The 19,853-nt window shown below is 40.3% G+C and overlaps 1 protein-coding gene across 1 annotated transcript in view; it reads left to right on the top strand.

Annotated features, from left to right (window-relative positions):
- The window catches only part of U2af38 (U2 small nuclear riboprotein auxiliary factor 38), a 100,705-nt gene that overhangs the window by 53,908 nt on the left and 26,944 nt on the right, over nt 1–19,853 (top strand). Inside the window, exons 3-4 of the mRNA XM_076207107.1 lie at nt 10,641–10,707; nt 11,423–11,571. Of these exons, the coding sequence (XP_076063222.1) occupies nt 10,641–10,707; nt 11,423–11,571 (216 nt within the window). The remainder of the gene's footprint in view (nt 1–10,640; nt 10,708–11,422; nt 11,572–19,853) is intronic.

The raw sequence follows: 19,853 nt of genomic DNA, 5'->3' as shown, positions 1-19,853 counted from the left end.
GTCGGTCTGGTCTTGTCTGATTGTGGTGTAATTATGAAATGATGGTGTTTTGTGTGAGTGTCTTAGTTTTGTTTCTTGTATAATTGCAATGTGTATGTTGTGTTGTTTAAGAAAGTGTTCAAGTTCATGTTTTTTCGTGTTAATACCGTCAATGTTGTGTTGTAATATGTTGATGTTGTGTGTTCTGTATGTGTTGTATGTTGCCATTTGGGGTTGAGGTTGGGGTGTTAATGGGGAAGGTATAGGATCTGGGTTAGAGGGGGGGAAAGGAGAGATTGGGGACAAAGGAAGGGGAGTACTGATTGGGGATAAGGGCAAAGGGAAATTGGGAGTGGGTAAGGGTGCTGGCTGTGGTTGGGGAGATGGGAGTGGGGTTACTGGAGGGCAGGTAGAACATGTCCAAGTGTTTGTGTATTGGTTTATGTCATCAAGTGTTGTACAAGTGAGGTGGGCCCAGTTTTTGCACATATTGCACTGAACTGAGCCCTTTGTCTGTCTGCTTGAAGTAATGGGTTTAGAGCATGTTGGGCATGTGTATTTTGTGGTGGGCCCAGGATTGCTCTCTACATCTCCGGCTAAAAGTAGAAGACGAGGGGTGATCGCCGGAAAATCACCCCTCGGTGCAGAAAAAACGTAACATTGCATGTTGAGAAAAAGGATTGTGGTACTCCCCAAGGCAGTCGTAGCTCCTCTTGGGGATCGGTGCCACCTGCGTAGAGCCAGTGGCCAGGGCTGGTTGCCGCCGTTTGCAAACGCCCCCAACTCTTGGGGTTGGGGGGTGGTCCCACGATATAGACGCTGCGGCTCCAGGACCTGTTAAGTGTAGTTGGGAAGGGTTATGGGAGGATCTTGATTGAGAGCATTAGGAGAGGAACAGAGGGAGTAATTGGTGAGGAACAGTGTGGATTTAGGACGGGTAGAGGTTGTGTAGATCAGATTTTTGTGGTAAGACAGATATGTGAGAAAGCTATAGGAAAGGGGAAGGATGTTTTTTGGGCTTTTATGGATCTGGAAAAGGCTTACGACAGGGTAGACAGAAAGGCACTGTGGGAGGTTTTGCGGATATATGGGATAGGAGGAAAGCTTCTAGGAGCTGTCAAGAGTTTTTATGAGAGTAGTAGAGCTTGTGTTAGGATTAGAAATGGAGAGAGTGAGTGGTTCGAGGTAAAGGTGGGACTTCATCAGGGATGCATTATGTCGCCCTGGCTGTTCAACTTGTACATGGATGGTGTAGTGCGAGAGGTAAATGCAAGGGTAGTGGGTCAGGGATTGGAGATTATTAAAGAAAATGGACAAAAGTGGGAGTAAGCCAGTTGTTGTTTGCTAATGACACTGCGCTTGTAGCAGGATCAGAGGAGGGATTGAGGAAGTTAGTGACAGAGTTTGAGAAGGTGTGTGAAAGAAGGAAACTGAAGATAAATGTGGACAAAAGTAAGGTAATGAGATGTACAAGGGAAGAGAGTGACAGCAGTCTGGAAGTGAGTATTAAGTGAGAGAGACTGGAGGAAGTGGATAGTTTTAGATACTTGGGTGCGAAAGTGCCAGGAAAAGGAGGAGTGGGGGTGGAGGTAGAATGTAGATTGAGGGAAGCGAGTAAATGCCTTGGTGGATTGAAGAGTGTAATGAGGAATAGACATTTGGGAATGGATGCTAAGAGGAGACTGTATGAAGGAGTGATTGTGCCAACAGCACTGTATGGGGCAGAAACATGGAACATAAGAGAGGAAGAGAGAAGGAGTTTGAATGTGTTTGAGATGAGATGTCTGAGAAGTATGATAGGGGTTACTAGGCTAGATAGAATGAAAAATGAGGAGGTGAGGAGGAGAACAGGGGTGGAAAGGGAGTTGGGAGATAGAGTTGATGAAAGAGTATTAGGATGGTTTGGACACATGGAAAGAATGAGTGAAGAAAGACTAGTAAAAGATACATGGAAGGCAGATGTGGAGGGAGTGAACATGAGGGGACATCCTAGGATGAGGTGGATGAATGGGGTGAAGGGGGCTTTGGGGAAGAGGGGAATGTCTGTTGAGGAAGGACGGGAGAGGACAGAAGACAGGGGTGAATGGAGAATGGTTGTATATGGATGATGTTGTGATGCATGAGGTGGAATGGGCAGAGGGATGGGGGGTGAGGTAGTATGTGTGAGCAAAATTTGACTCAGCCTGAAGGGATTTCTCCCCATCTTCTCCTTTCACGCATGGGGGGACGGAGAGGGGGGGGGGTCACCAATTTAATGAAGCGGCCTTGCTGTGGATGTGCTGTGTCTTGCGACACTGCTTCTGACCCAGGGCAGTGGACAAGGTGCAGGGATGACCCGTCATCCAGGAGGTGCTAAGATATGAGGGAGGGTGGAAGGGTGTGGAGTGTATTCAGGGATGGAATGGGTGGGAATGATTTTATGCCTTTTCCTTTTTGGCTACCTCCCTTGTAAGGGGGAAGAAGCCTTGGTATATGTATGTATGTATGAAAGAATAGAATTCAGATCAAGAATAAGAGGTCATGAGTATAAATAGTAAAATTGAAAATAGAAACAGATTTTATGTAAACCAAGAAAAAAGATGAACAGCTTAAAACTTAAGATGGAAAATTACATGCATATACCAGTACCTTTTTCCCCCTTACAAGGAAGGTAACCAAAAACAAAGCTATAAAATCCACTTCCACCCATTCCATCCCCACTATACCTCACTCCCATTCAACCCCTCCCTCTTAACTTGGGTCATCCCTACATCTTGCCCACTGCCCTGGGTCAGAAGCAATGCAGCAAGACACAGTACATCCACAGCAAGGCCGCTTCACTTAATCAATTACCCTCCTCTCCATCCACTTATGCAGAAAAAGAGAAGACAGGGAGAAATCCCTTCTGGCTGCGTCAAAACATTCACACATACTCCCTCACCCCCCATCCCCCTCCTACTGCCTTCCATGCATCACAGCATCATCTATACACAACCATTCTCCACTCACCCCTATCTTCTATCTTCTCTCTTCTTTCCTTAACAGACATTCTCCTCTTTCCCAGTGCCCCTTTTACCCTATCCATCCATCTTATCCTTGGTCACTCCCTCATGTTCACTCCTTCCACCTCTGCCTTCCACACCTCTTTTACTAATCTTTCATCGCTCATTCTTTCCATGTGTCCAAACCATCCCAATACTCTTTCATCAACCCCATCCCCCAACTCCTTTACCACCTCTGCCCTCCTCATAACCTCCTTGTTTCTCACTCTATCCAGCCCAGTAACTCCTACCATACTTCACAGGCATTTCATCACAAATACATTTAAACTCTTCCTGTCTTCCTCTCTTATGTTACATGTTTCTGCCTCATACAGTGTTGTTGGCAAAATTGCTCCTTCATACAATCTCCTCTTACCATCCATTCCCAAATGTCTATTTCTCATTACACTTTTTAATCCCCCAAGGTATTTGCTTCTCTCAGTCTACATTCTACCTCTATCTCCACTCCCTTTCCTGCCACATTCGCACCCAAGTAACTAAAGCTATCCATTTCCTCTAGTTTCCCTTAATACTTCCAATTTGTTGCCATATTCTCCCTTTGTACATCTCATCACCTTGCTTTTACCCATATCTTCAATTTCCTTCTTTTGCACACCTTCCCAAACTCTGTCATTAACTTCTTTAATACCTTCTCTGATCCTGCTACAAGCACAGTGTCATCAGCAAACAACAACTGGCTTATCTCCCATTTTTCTCCATTTTCTTTAACCATCTCCAATCCCAAGCCCATTACCTTTGCATTTACTTCTCACACCACCTCATCCATGTACGAATTGAACAGCCAAGGCAACATAACACACCCATGGCTAAGTCCCACCTGTACCTCAAACCACTCTCTCTCTCTCCATTTCTAATTCTAACAGAGGCTTTACTATTGTAAAAACTCTTGACTGATCTTAACAGCTTTCCTCCTATCCCATATATCTGCAATACCTCTCACAGTGCCTTCCTATCTATCCTATCATAAGCCTTTTCCAAATCCATAAATGCCCCAAAAACATCCTTACCTTTTCCACACAACCCCTATCTGTCCTAAACCCACACTGTTCCTCTCCTCTCAATCAAAACCCTCCCATAAGCCTTCCCAACTACATTCAACAAACTGATCCCCCTGAAAGTAATACACTCACATTTGTTCCCTTTTCCATTGTAAAATGGAACTATACAGGTACTTCTCAAGTCCTCTGCTACTCTGCCCTCTTTTTGACAAACATTAATCCTCACCAGCCAGTCCATCATCACTTTATTTCCCTTTTTTAGACACTCCACATGACATTTCATCATTTTAATACTGGCTTTCACCTCATGGAAAATTAAAGGAGAAAAAAGTTAAGATGGAAAATTAATCATGGAAAAACCTCATAGTATAATAAAATTAAGAAAATATTGATTATAAAGAAACAAAGATGGTGGAAGAAACTAATTATGAAAAAATATGAGATTACAGAATAACAAAAGGAGAGAGAACAGGAAAATGTAGAGAAAAAAGTGGTGAAGGTTTTAAGAAATAGGAATGCTGGTAAGAGATATAGGAGACAAATCAATACCAATATGTTGCCACCCCTGGTCTCTTGCAAAAGACCTGTGGCTTTCAGGTAATTGGCAACAGCAAGTAGCAGGTAAGAAAAATCAAACTTATCTCACAAAGCTGGCATAACGGTTGACACTAAAGAGGATGTCTGCATCCCCTCAGATTATAGTATGTGAATAATATGAATCAAAGAAGTAACCAATGATCAAATTAAATGGTCAACTACTCCCATTGGACAAAAATATTAAAGTACTTGGACTTACCTTTGATGTACTCACAATCTTCATGGCACACAAAAAAAGATCTCATAGTGAAGGCAGATAAGAAACTGAACATAAACTGATCAGTTGCAGGCCTAAGACTTGGACTCTAGAAAAAATATCTCATAGTGAAAGCAGTTAAGAAACTGAACATAAACTGATCAGTTACAAGCATAAGACTTGGACACTAGAATTTTTTTTTTATAAACAATTCATGACAGCCACACTCAACTATGTTTTCACAGTGTGATATCCAACAATTAAGAAAACAAAGATGAAAATTACAAACAATGCAAAATAAATCTTTAAAAAAGATAACTAGCTGTACTAGAAGAACACCATTAGAACATCTACACTCAGAAACCTGCTGATGTTGATCTACTTGTATTTGAATCATTCATCTTTTCACTACAACAATCTTTCATGAAAGTTGTTTATAGTCACTTTAGATGAGATAAATATAAGACAATCCTGAAAAAAGACCTTATTTGCTACCACCTTACTATTGTCCACATAAGCATAAGTTCCATGTAGATCGTGATGCTTGATGATGATGTCAGTAGTCTTTTGGAAGCAAGCAATGCTGTTCGTAACTCCAAATGGTACTCTAGGAGAACTGGTAAAGCTTGCCATTCACTTCAAAAGCAGTATATGGCTTGTCTTCTTCTCATATAGATATTTGGTGATAAACACTTTTCTGGTCCAGCAAACTACAATACTTGTAATGAGACAATTCCATGACAAGGTCATCTATTCTTGGAAGAGGGTATGCATCCAAACAAGTGAATTTATTAATATTTTGTCCATAGTCAACAACCAATCTTTTTTGGTGGCATTCATTTGACGCAACAAAGACTTGTGCCCTTGATGGAGATGTACTCTCCTCAATTACACCATCATGTAGCATCTTGTTAATTTCAGACCTTATGAACTTCTTATTCTCATCCCCAAACTTTCAAGATTTTATTGCAGTGGGTTTGCAATGAGGAGCAAGACGTGAAAAAGACGAGGTGTATCCACCAAAGCAGACAGTACACTGCAAGTGGCAGGGTTGGAGATATTTAGATCCTTTTTGGATCTGCCAAAGTACACAGTAACATTAGAGTGCTGGCTCATGAAATTTTGACCAAGAATAACATCACAACACAAGTCTGACAGCATTGAAAGCTTCATATTATAGTCGCACTCACCTTTCAAATTGATGTCAACCACGCAGTGTCCCTTCACAGAAGACATGAGTGACGAAGAGGCCATAGATACACTTCCGGTTGCTGGGACAACCTTCAACTTGTGCTTCTTGGCATAGCTATGTGAAATGAAAGATTCAGAGCTCCCTGTGATAAGAGTGGTTGCTTCATTATTACCAACCAAAACATACACAGTTGCTCGCTGTAGTAGTCCCAGGAAGAAGCAGAGATGACTGCCAGTGTAGAAGACTGAGCGGATGCAGAAGTAGGAAATGTAGCAGACTGGCACACTTTAGCAGTGTCACTGGTTATTACACTTATAGCAAGTGACGTTTCTTGGAGGACACTGTCCACAATTATGATGGGGACCACCACAGAAATAGCATTGGAACTTTGAATTGGTAATAGCACAGGTCCTTTCAGTAGAATAAGCAGTTTCAGATGTTACAGCAGCACAGGTCCCATCAGCAGTGCAAACAGGGACGAATGTCATAGCAGCACTTGCACCTGAGACAGTAAAACAAGAATAAGACTCCGAGGTCTTCTGAGCAACATCAAGTGCCCTGGCTTGATCAACAGCTGTACGTAGGTCCAAAGATTTGTTTTCAAGCAGTTATTGCCTGATTGTATGAGAGAGCAAACCATTGATGAAAGAATCCTGTATGTAGTCATTCCGATTCTGTGAAGCCATAACAGCCTCAAAGTTACAATCCTTGCTGAGCAGCTAAAGCTCTTGTAGATATTCATCTCTTGCCTCCCCTTCATGCTGCCTACAAGTAGCCAATAAATGTCTAATGAACACTTCATTTTTGGGCTTGACATAGAGGTCTTTGAGAAGATTTATAGCTGATTCATAGGTAGTATACTCTGCAGTGTATATACAGTTGGAGAGACAAAATCTATTAAAGTATCCAGTTTGTTAGGATTAAGGATTGTGATGGATTCCAGGAATGTAGAGAAAGTACAATTCAAGTTGTATTTTACGGGACGAGAGCTATGCGTAGTGACCCGTTTTCGTATCTTTTCACATCCAGTTTGTTCTTAAAATCGTGTATAGTTCTGGCATTCACTGTTTCTCTGTTCAGTTTGTTCCAGACATCAATCACTCTATGTGGGAAGCTTTTTTTTTATTTTTTTTTATTTCGGGTCTCTTCTGTAATTGTCTTTAATTTCTTTTTGTGTCCTTTTGTTTCTCTTCTGTCCCACTTTTATAAGTCGTTTCTGTTGAGAACTTCCATCCCTTTCATAATTCTGAAAATGGTCAATAAATCGCCTCTTTCCCTTCTCTATTCTAGTGTTGACAGCTGTAATTTCTCCAATCTCATATGGCAGATTTGACAGTGTAGGTGCCATTTTTGTCACTGCTCTTTGGATTCTTTCTAATTTTCTTATGTTCTTTTTTGTGCTAGGTGCCCACATTGATACAGCATATTCTAATTCTTGTACAGCAGTACGCAAGTTGGGAGATACATCCAGGCATTTGGGTCTCGGGAACTTCCCCATCTTCAGATCAGATGCAGCCTTTTTGGTTGAATAAATTCTGGTATTTTCAAAGAGTACTCAAAACCTTTCTTTTGACTTTATTCAACCAAAATACATCAGCATAGTCAAAAAACAAAACAGAAAGTAATATAAAAAATTATGCCCATTTCAACTAGGTTAACAAGTACAATTAGTTTTATAAAGCCCAGATCACCACAGAGGGACAATGGATTTAGTTGGATGAGTTAGATATCTGCTCTGATGCAGCCACTACCCCATATTAAGGTAGGCTCATGTTATGTATGTATATTTTGGTTACATTTTTTTAGTAACACGTCAAAATCATGATCCTTTTGTAATGATTTTATGGATGCTACTGTACCAACCAGCTATTAACATTTCACCTCTGTAAGTGAGCATATATTGTCATCATTTTTACAATTGATGTACCAAACATGTGCTTTTGATTGAATAAACTTAGAATCTTCAGTATAATTTTCCAGAGTATCAAGTTGTTTATTTATTTATCATTATTATTAATATTTTTAAATCATAGTATTAAGTGCAATTTTAAGTGTTTTAACAATGAAAGTACAAGTACTCCTCAGCCAACTATTTCTGCAGGACAAGTGTAAGTATTGGCCTTTTTTTTTTACTAACCAGCAATTAATCACATTTATCCCACTTCTTAGATTATTAAGAAATTTTACCATATATTTTTTGTACTTGTTCATATTCATGCTTTCTGTGTGTGAAGTGTTGGATTTTTTTAAGTGTTTAAATATATTTGATGTTTAGAGTATTGACATGCATTATTATTATCATTATCTGATATGTTCACAAGGTATCTGTTTTTATATTTAACAACCAAGCTGTATGCCTATTTTGACCCTACCTCTTTGGTCCTAGGAGATGGACATCAGAGAGAATCATCTCCCCACTGCTCATCTTTATATCCCATTAACACCCATCAGGTGTAGCTGCAAATGAGTTCTCCTCCTCCTCCTCCTCTACCTCCTTCTCCCCCTCCTCCCGCTGCTAGCCAGTGACTAAAATACATCCACACTAATAATGATTGTAGTTGTTTTCGTTAATTTTGCTAACTAGAAACCTGCAGCCCCCCAGCATGGCTAGCAACATTCTTTGGGCCCTCCCATAGATCTCTGAGAAGAAACTTTGTATTGTTGCCTGTGTTGTATTGGTGTGAGACAATTTCTGTATAATTGGCTTGAAGAAATAGTGAGAGGAGGGTAATAGTCATTGGTTGTCAGCTCTCCTTATGTGAAAAAGTAGAGGAAATACAGTCAAAAACTGAAAAGAGAGAGAGAGATTGGGCTCAGTTAAGAAACTAAGTGCCAATCCCACAAGGTTTTGAGGATGGGCAGCAGGGAAATGATTCTCTCTGACATCAGTCATACAAGACCACCCCTTGCATCATAGAAAAAGCTCCAGATTTTCCTCACAGAGAAATCTTTGGGAAGGCCCAAGGCATACTGATTGCAGCTGTGAGGCTGCAGGTTTCCAATCATTGAAACCTAAGGCAACAGTTATTATTTGAAATGATACTGTACAATTTTATTTTGCTGGGAGAAATTTCCACACAAGGATTAAAAACTTAATCAACCACTGAGGAATGTTGTGGCCCTTTACTGCAGAAAGGATCACACAGCTGAATAGAATAGTCAGGTGGCAGTAGCTGGAATAATAGGATAAGTGACATTCATTATGTAAAAGAGGGTTTAATCAAAATAGGTTCAGAATTATCAGTCATGCATAGCTGAATAAAATAGTTTGGCAGTAGTATAGAAGAGGTGAAGAATTTATTTTGGCTGAAGGTGTAGACATGAATGGGGAGTTGGTGATGGGAGTGGAGGATCCCTTCATTGTGATGCTTTCTGGGACACTCCTCACTCCTTGCAGTAACAGATCCTTTAAGGCATATCTTTGGAGCCTGTTTATGAGAGAAAGAAAGTGATTGTGATTATGGTAATAATAATTGTTGCTTAAAGTCCTGCTGACAAGAAACCCTTAAGCCCATTGGTCAGTAATGGCCCTCAGGTCTACCCATATATCTTTCCAGGAAAAAAAAATATTCATCATTGTGTGTGTTGTATTAGTGTTTGTCCATTTCTTTGTCACCATCTGGTAAGAGAAAAAGGATGAGAGCTTTGCTGGATTTCAGGCTGTATGTGAAAAAAATGAAGTGGAGGAAAGCTAGTCGAAGCTTATAAAAGGATGTCTTAGGGTTGCATTTCCATGTAAAGGAAAGGGTATTGATGGAGTTTGAAGGTGAGCAGCAGGGACATGATTTAGTCTGACACCCATCTTGTAAGAACACCTTGTATAGGCTCCCATCACTTGTCCCTGTAGTATTGAAAGTCAATTAAAGTGTGGAAAAAAAGGACATCAGGAAAACATAAGGGATGCAGAAATATCAAATGAAACAAGGCAGGCAAGGTGGACAATATAATTGAGACTGGTATGAGAATACATTGAGGATGTTAAAAATAGCTTATTGAAAAATCAAAATGGTGGAAATGTAGTAAGGACTGTAGTGATAAAAGAGAGGGCAAGATTTTGAATAGCAGATAAAGTGAGTTGAGGGAAAATATGAATAGGGTCCTGTAAAGATGGTGTGTACACATTAAAACAGTGGAATGTGACCTATCAGAAAAGTGTACAAGGCAAAAGTAGTAAAGAGAGCGAGAGATGCAGAGGTGCTTGGGTAGGGAGATGATAACTAGAAGTAAATATCCTGATGTTTGGCAGAAGAAAAAAAACGTGGGAGATGAGGAAGAGCAACAGATTAGAGGATGAGGTACCATAAGAAAATGGGAAGAAGTGTTTTTATGCTTCAGTTTTTACTGCATTTGAAGCAAGGAAATTGGCCCCACCTTTCCTCTCCTTTTGGTTTTAGAGGCAAAATAACTTATTGGTATTGATTGGATTGACAACCTGCCCCTTCTACCCACCCAAGAATGGTGGAAGGTGGGGGATACTATTGATTAAAAAATGTGTGCATTTATACTTATATGAAAATGCAATTATTTTATATACACTGGAAGGCCATGCTGTAAGGAAGTGATGGTAATCATGGCTTTATTTTGTCTATATTTTTCCTATTTGTTCTCATGCCACAACCATGGAATGAATGTTCCAGACTGTGTTGCTGCTCAATCTCTACTGCAACCCTCAGAATTCAGCAAAATCAGCAGATGGGTCCCACTGTAAGTATTTTCTCTTTCTTCATAGCTTTCAAACTAGATTTTAAGGTTTGATAAGATGTCAAAAGAGCTGTGCTTATATCCTCTGTCCTTGATTATTCCTTTATTATAATAACGGCTCCCTTTTTCAAATTTCATTTTGGCTGAAACACAAGACAATCTTGTTCAGTGGGAGAAATAGCACTTGCAGAGGGTTTAAAGTCAACTCAGTTAACTTGTTCACTATAATGAAATTTGTCACAAATTTTGTTCTGGCTAGTCTCATAATGTCATTTTCAGCCTGGGAACAGCATCATAGTAAAGGGGTTAGCATATTATTCTGATAAAGTAAATTGTATTGTATTGATATTTTTTTTGTGTTTAACCCCTTCAATACGGGCCAAAATCTCGCAGGCAGCATTAGCTGCCAGATGTGTGATGTTGCATCATAATACTCGCATTATAAAAAATAAAGTTACTGCCGTATTGCTCATTCTCTTTCACCCATGAATTTTGATAACCATAGAAAATATGATGAAGCCAGTTTACAGAGTATGGGGGTCACAGAGGTACAACTACAATATGTATAATCAAGACGCTGACATAGGCATCCCGCGTACCCACTTGCTCCTCATGATGCCTACGTAGGCGTCATCGTATCGAAGGGGTTAAATCTTTATATCCTTTCCCATTGCATTTGCTCTCATGAATCTCTATTATTCTACTGTGCCCCATAAAGCGAATGTGAGTGATGAAGAGATGCAGGAACATTATGACAACTTCTTTGAAGATGTCTTTACGGAATGTGAGGACAAATATGGAGAAATTGAAGAAATGAATGTTTGTGATAACCTTGGCGACCACTTAGTTGGAAATGTTTATATAAAGGTTAGTAAACTCTGGCAAGTGGTGATGTACTGTGTCTTCATACATCTGATACTCATGAATGTATAGCAAGTATTGCAGAAAAAAGGTGCCATAAAAAAAGAATTATAAAAGTTCTCAGATATCAATGATAGTTTGATGCCATTCATACCAAATGTTATGCCATTCATACCAAATGTTTAACCATCTATTATAATATTCAGTAAGGTCCTCCAATGTTTAAGGGTAAAGATCTAATCTTGATTCATGGTCCTTGGTTTTTATTGTTAATTTGTCTGTAGCATTATTGTTTACCACTGACAAATATTTCACAACATTCACCCCATACCTCAGAACACATCTTTAAAGGAACATGTACATAGATCACAGAGCAGACACTGATCTCAATACCAACAAATGCAAAACTAAGCCAAATACTCCCCATCATAATCACAGATGAGAAAATGCCCCCAGGACAAACAAGAGAACACTCACTGGCCTATGCTCAGGTCATCACAATATCAACACAAAATGATGATAGGTGTTGCTTCAGGTTTTAGTGAGTGCCAAACCTATAGCCCCACAGTGGCTGGCAACAATTCTTAGGCCTATCCACAGAATTCTTTGTCACTGGCTGAGTAGGAAGAGAGGAGTAGCTACTGGTTGTCAGCTTTCCTTATTTTAAAAGATGTAAGATGCATATGAAGTTGAAAGAGAAGGATCTTGGGCCAAGTCCAGAAACTGTCAGCCCCTTAGGGCTGCACCTCCTGATGTAGATGAGGGGGATTCTGGAAATGGGCAGCTCCTGTGTCCATCATACAGGACCACCACAGATACACTTATAGGTCCCTTCAACATAGAATAGGCCCTGGGAACTGATTTAATATGCTCCAGATGGAGTCTGTCTATCTAAATGCCAATAGGCTTCTTCCTGCATATAAAGAAGGTAGCCAGTCAAGCATGCACCCACCCTTACCCTTTCAATTCCAATTGGTCACCCATTTCCCTTTCATCTTAGCTCCTTGTGGATGAAGAGTCATCCCTGTCCCTTCCCCACAGCCCAGGTCAGAAGCAATGCAACAAGACACAGCACATCCACAGCAGAGCCAACTACTTCATTTACACAGTGATCCTCTCTCTGTGTAACCCTGTGCGAAAAAAGAGAAGAAAAGGAGAAATCCCTTTGGGCCACATCAGTATATATTCCATTCACATTCCTTCACCACTCATACCTATCTCTTGCCATCTCCCCTCCCTTCTCAACAGAAATTCATCTTTTACTCAATGCCCCCTTCACCCCATCCATCCATTTTTCTTGGTCTTACCCTCAAGTTCACTCTATCCACCTCTACTTTCCACACTCTTTTTGCTAGTTTTTACTTATTCTTTCCATGTGCCTAAACCATCCCAATATTCTTTCCATCCCATCCCAGATATAGTCACTACACAAAAAGCACAGAGCATTGTATCTTGCGTAGTCCACCACTTTCCCAGTTGAACCAACACTACAGAATATTTTCTCTGAGTAAACAATGGTCAGATTCCTGGGTACAACAATCTCTTGCAGGAGAGATCCAAGACTGTAGATTGAGCACCTGAGTAGTAGAGGGAACTTGTCACCCAAATAGGCCCTGCCAGAAGTCCTCTACGCAAGATACCATTGTGTTCATCTCTTTTATTTTCAGCAATTCTGTTTAATTCTATTTTTATTTATTCATTTATTCACTTTTTGGAAGCTCGCTGGCTGAGCGAGTTAGGGCATCATTACTTGCGGCAAAAGTTGAGGGGATGGTGGTTTGAATCCTGCCACCAGCAAAGTTAAACCAAGGGCACAGTTCATTAAATTCCATGCTACAAAGCCCTCTGCGAGAGGCACCATCCTAGCCTTCTGAAAGGTGGGGAGTTTGTGACATTAAACCATATCATCATCATCATCATTTACTTTTTAACAGAAGAGGTTGGGCCCAGCTGTTCAAGAACTGTGCTTCACTGTATTACCCTTGACCCAAACAATATGACTGGGGATGGATGACCTTTTATCCATGAGGTGCTGAGATGGGAAGGATGTCAAATGGGTTTTAATTGTATTTATCCAATTGTAGTATATAGCAAAGACATTAGTTGGGTCCTGTCTCCTATTCTCTAATTTTCTAACATACTAAAATTCATGCGTTCCAAATTAAGCTATATTTTTTATTTCCATTTATCATGTTTAGAATTGAATTCATTACTGTTTGAGCTTGGGCTATATCACCTAAGCTATTCCACAGTGAGGCAAAAGACAGAAGAGATAAAGCCTGGAAAAGATGGAAAAAGGAAAAAAAATCTGAGAAATGGAAAATATACACCAAACTAAGAAATAAAATATAAAAATGTGTACAGAAGAAAAAAGAAATTATGAAAAGGACATAATAGACAAATGTAAAGATCAACCCAAATTATTTCATAGATATGTAAATGGCAAATTAAAAAAATAATAAGGAAATACTTAAATTACGTCAAGGTAACAGAGAATACACAGAAGATATAGAAATGGCAGATATTATGAACAAACATTTCAAATCTGTATTCACCAAAGAGGAAAAAAATCTACAAAACTGTGATCAAAGAATTGAAGTAAAATTTCCCTCAATGAAGAAATCAAATATTACTCAGAAGGAAATAAGGAATCAAATATTAAAGCTTGATGTTAACTAGTCACATAGCCCGGACAGAGTTGCAAACTGGATACTAAAGGAATGTATAGACGAACTAACAGGAAAAATATACAAAAAAATTGAGTGCTCACTCAAAGAAGGAAAACTACCAGGAGACTGGAAAAATGCCAATATAGTGCCAATATATAAGGGGGGAAATAAGGAAGACCCAACATATTATAGACCGGTGTCCCTAACGAGTACAATAGTTGAAATTTGTGAGAGAGTCATCAAAGATAGATGGACAAAATATCTGGAGGAGAATAATATATTGAACATGAGGCAGTTTGGATTCAGACAGGGATGATCATGTATCACCAATTTGATTTGTTTCTATTCAAGATTGATAGATATATTGCAAGAAAGGGATGGCAGGGCAGACTTTGCCTTCCTGGACCTGCAAAAAGCATTTGATAAGGTACCACGCAGAAAATTACTATATAAACTGGAAACAATAGGAGGCATACATGGAAAACTATTGAATTGAATGGAGGACTTCCTACATGGAAGAAAAATGAGAGTAGTGCTTAGAGACAAATATTCAGAATGGGAAGAAATGAGTAGTGGTGTCCCTAGAGATGCAACTAAAAAAAAATGTGCTGTTAAAAAAAAACCTTGACCAAAAAAAAAACATGAATATTTTCATTTTTTTATATTTTGTTTTAAAATAACTCAGCAAGGAAAAGAACCATATTACAATAATTTTTCTATGTTAGAATATCAAATAAATCAGTATACCCCTCACTTAATGTTTTCTATGGTGTTAGGGCACTTCCATTTTCTGTGGTGTCATGTTTTGATGTGTTTTATTTATTTTACAATATACAGTTGTCCCACTTAGTTTTGGCACAGTTTTAAAAATGTTTTGTTTCAGACAAGAATAGCAACTCGCCCAGTATTCTTTTTTATTACATTTGCGTGTCTGTTCATCTACAAGCTTTTTTTTTTTTTTTTGGCGGGGGGGCTAAAAAGAAACTGAAGGAGTGGGAGGGAGTAAAGGATGGAGCAGAGATGGGTGTGGAGGAGGAATGGGGATGGTTCAAGGAGGGAGTCTTAAAGTGTGCAAGGATGGTGTGTGGAACAAGAAGGACAGGGGGAAATAGAAGAAAGGGTAGTGAATGGTGGGATGAGGAAACAAAGAAGGTTGTAGAAGAGAAGAAGCGAGCATTCACAGATTGGTTACAAAAGAGGACGGGGGAGTCATATGAGACGTACAAAGAAAAGAAAAGAGAAGTAAAGCAAAAGGTAAAGGAGAGCAGATGTGAAATGGGGTAAGAGTATGACAGAAAATTTTGAAAGTAATAAAAAGATGTTTTGGAAAGAAATTAAGAGAGGAAGAGGAGGCAAATCAAGTAGGGAAGAAAAGGTAAGAGGTGCAGATGGAGAGATGGTAATGGAAGAGAAGACAGTAAGGGGAAGATGGGCAGAATATTTTAGGGAGTTGCTAAATGTGAAGGAGGATAGGGAAGGAAAGATAGCTGCAGTGGGAAATGCGAAGGAAATGAGAGTGATGAGTGAGGAGAATGGAGGAGAAATAAGGAAGGATGAGGTGAAGGCAGTTGTAAAGATGATGAAAGCAGGTAAGGCACCTGGTCTGGATGGATGCCATGCAGAATGTCTGAAAAAGGGAGGTTCAGTGATGGTGGACTGGTTGGTGAGGTTATTTAATGTTTGCTGGAGAGAGGGTAGAGTACCGGAGGACTGGAGAAGTGCCTGTATAGTTCCTCTTTACAAGGGAAAAGGGGACAAGTGTGAATGTAGTAGTTTCAGAGGGATTAGCCTGTTAAGTGTAGTAGGGAAGGCTTATGGGAGGATCTTGATTGAGAGGATTAGGAGAGGAACAAAAGGAGTAATTGGTGAGGAACAGTGTGGATTTAGGACAGGTAGAGGTTGTGTAGATCAGATCTTTGTGGTAAGACAGATATGTGAGAAAGCTATAGGAAAGGGGAAGGATGTTTTTTGGGCTTTTATGGATCTGGAAAAGGCTTATGATAGGGTAGACAGAAAGGCACTGTGGGAGGTTATGCAGATTTATGGGATAGGAGGAAAGCTTTTGGGAGCTGTCAAGAGTTTTTATGAGAGTAGTAGAGCTTGTGTCAGGATTAGAAATGGAGAGAGTGAGTGGTTTGAAGTAAAGGTGGGACTTCGTCAAGGATGCGTTATGTCGCCCTGGCTGTTCAACTTATACATGGATGGGGTGGTGAGAGAGGTGAATGCTAGGGTAGTGGGTCAGGGATTGGAGATGGTTAAAGAAAATGGAGAAAAGTGGGAGGTGAGCCAGCTGTTGTTTGCGGACAACACTGCGCTTGTGGCAGGGTCGGAGGAGGGATTGAGGAAGCTGGTGGCAGAGTTTGGGAGAGTATGTGATAGAAGAATGCTAAAGATAAATGTGGGTAAAAGTAAGGTGATGAGATGTACAAGGGGTGAAAGTGGCAGTAGACTGGAAGTGAACATTAAGGGAGAGTGACTGGAGGAAGTGGATAGTTTTAGATACTTGGGTGCAAGTGTAGCAGGAAAAGGTGGAGGTAGAATGTAGATTGAGAGAAGCGAGTAAATGCCTTGGTGGATTAAAGAGTGTAATGAGGAATAGACAGGAATGGATGCGAAGAGGAGACTGTATGAAGGAGTGATTGTGCCAACAGCACTGTATGGGGCAGAAACGTGGAACATAAGAGAGAAGGAGTTTGAATGTGTTTGAGATGAGGTGTCTGAGAAGTATGGTGGGGGTTACTAGGCTGGATAGAGTGAGAAATGAGGAGGTGAGGAGGAGAACAGGGGTGGAAAAGGAGCTGGGAGATAGGGTTGATGAAAGAATATTAGGATGGTTTGGACACATGGAAAGAATGAGTGAAGAAAGACTAGTAAAAGAGGTATGGAAGGCAGATGTGGAGGGAGTGAACATGAGGGGACGTCCTAGGATGAGGTGGATGGATGGGGTGAAGGGGGCTTTGGGGAAGAGGGGAATGTCTGTTGAGGAAGGAAGGGAGAGGATGGAAGACAGAGGTGAGTGGAGAATGGTTGTATATGGATGATGTTGTGATTGCATGAGGAGGAATGGGCGGGGGGGTGGGGTAGTATGTGTGAGTAAATTTTGATGCAGCCCGAAGGGATTTCTCCCCGTCCTCTTCTTATATGCAAGGGGGGACGGAGAGGGGGGTCGCCGATTAAATGAAGCGGCCTTGCTGTGGATGTGCTGTGTCTTGCGACACTGCTTCTGACCCAGGGCGGTGGGCAAGGTGCAGGGATGACCCGTCATCCAGGAGGTGCTCAGATGAGAGGGAGGGTGGGAGGGGTGTGGAGTGTATTTAGGGATGAAATGGTGGGAGTGTTTTTATGCCTTTCCCTTTTTGGCTACCTCCCTTGAAAGGGGGAAAAAGCCTTGGTATATGTATGTACCTTAAAAAATGTGACAGACAGCGAAATACTCAAAATGGTGTAGCAGACGACACATTTTTCTTGACTTACTAATGAGTCTAAAAATGCAACTAATTTTTTTTTTTTTTTTTTTTTTTTTTTTTTTTTTTTTGGAAAAAAAAAAAAAAAAAAAAAAACTGGACCCAAAAAACATGGATATTTTCCTTTTTTTATATATATTTTGTTTAAAATAACTCGGCAAGGAAAATAACCATATTACAATAATTTTTCTATGTTAAAATATCAAATAGATCAGTATACCCCTCCCTTAACGTTTTCTATGGTGTTAGGGCACTTCCATTTTCTGTGGTTTCATGTTTTGATGTGTTTTATTTATTTTACAATGTACAGTTGCCCCACTTAGTTTTGGCACAGTTTAAAAAAAAAATTGGACAAGAATAGAAGTCGCTCAGTATTCTGTTATATTACATTTTCATGTCTGTTCTTGTCATTGTTGTTGTTGTTGTCGTTCCCTAGACTGTCTGTCTGAGCAGTCCCGTCTCCCCAAGGAATGCTACAGCCGAAACTGGGTTTTCCAACAAATCCTTTATAGAGTGTATGTTGTGTTGTTTGCGGATGGGGTGAAGTATTACATCCTGGGCAGCTGTTCACAATGCGGTCATCCAGCCTCTTCTGGTAGATTAGAAGTGCTGGGTGGTGGCCGCACCGCAGTCTGGCCAGGTGGACTCTGTCCTTTCGTGGGAGAGAGGATTCAGAAGGGTGGATATCAGGGGGTCTGGCATGCAGCAGTGTGTTGTCTTTCGGTGTGTTAATGGAGCAGTGAGTGATATGATTATGAATATGTTTCCGGAGGCTAGTATTTGGTGGTTGTGGAGGAAGAGAAGAGAGTATCTGTGTGTGATACAGGTCTTTGGGTGTTGTTTTAATGTTTCTTGGTGTGTGTGGGTGTTCTGCTATGTAGTGTAGCGGGTGTGATGTGTTTGTGGTGGCTGCGGCAAGTGTTTGTGTGCCTCTCATGTCGAGGCGGTCCTTGACTTTGAGGACTTTTGTTTCATGGTGTAAATGGTCTGTAGGTGTTGTATTTGTGCAGCCTGTAATTGTTTTTAGGGCTTTGTTTTGTATGATTTGAAGGGTGTTGTGGTGTGTCTCACTGAGATTAGGAGCCCATGCAGGACTCGCATAATTCATCACTGAGCATATGCATTGTTTGTATATTGTTGTATTAGTTTCTTTGTTTTGTCCAAATGTTGTTCCAGCGATTGACTTAAGTGTGTTAAGTCTAAGTGTGCATTTGTTTTTTATGCTTGTGATGTGTAATTTGAAAGACATGGATGTATCGTATGTTACACCAAGAATTTTCGGTGTGTTTGTGTATGGTATTAGAGTGTTGTTGATGTAGAATTGAGGTATGTATTTGTGTTCTTTTGTCTAGTTGGTGAGAAGTGTTGCTGTAGATTTGGTTGGAGCTATTTTGAGTCTGTTTGTGATGAACCATGTGTTGAGTGTATCAAGGTATGGCTGGATTATTTCTGCAGCTTTGTCTGTGTTACGATGTGTGCATGTGATTCTTATGTCATCTGTGTAGGAAGAGATTTGTATTTCTGAGTTGTCTGGTGTGGGTAAGTCATGCATGTATAGATTAAAGAGCGTGGGGGATAGAACAGAGCCCTGTGGTACTCCATTCTTAATGTTTCTGATGTGCGATGATATGACACGTAAGCATTCCTACCTGCCAGATAATTGGCCAGCCATCTTTTGGTGTTATTGTGCATGTCTGTGTTATATATTTTATTTGTTAGGTTGTGGCAGGGGATAGCATCAAAAGCTTTACTAATGTCTAATGTTATAAGAAGTGTTCTGTGGTGGGGCCTATCTGAATTAATGCCATCTAAAATTCTTTGTGTGAGGTTTATCAGAAGAGTGTTTGTGGAGTGTAGTGGCCTAAAACCGTGTTGTGAGTCAGCAAGGGGAATATGTGGTGTGACAAGTTTAAGTATTAGGCATTCAATGACTTTAGAGGGGGTGCAGAGAAGTGTGATTGGGCGGTGCGATGTTGGGATTGTTGAGTCTTTGTTCGGTTTTGGAATGGTGATTATTTTACCATGCTTCCAGATGTCAGGTATAGTGTTGTGTGAATAGCTGTAGTTTGCAATGTTTGTGAGTGCGTGTATACCTTGTGGTCCAATGTGTTTTAGGTGGATGTTACTTATGTTATCAGGGCCACAGGCAGATAAG

Source organism: Oratosquilla oratoria, chromosome 23 (genome assembly GCF_046742065.1).
Source record: "Oratosquilla oratoria isolate Oo_2021 chromosome 23, ASM4674206v1, whole genome shotgun sequence".
NCBI classification, from domain to species: domain Eukaryota; kingdom Metazoa; phylum Arthropoda; class Malacostraca; order Stomatopoda; family Squillidae; genus Oratosquilla; species Oratosquilla oratoria.
This window is presented reverse-complemented; position numbering and strand designations above follow the sequence as displayed.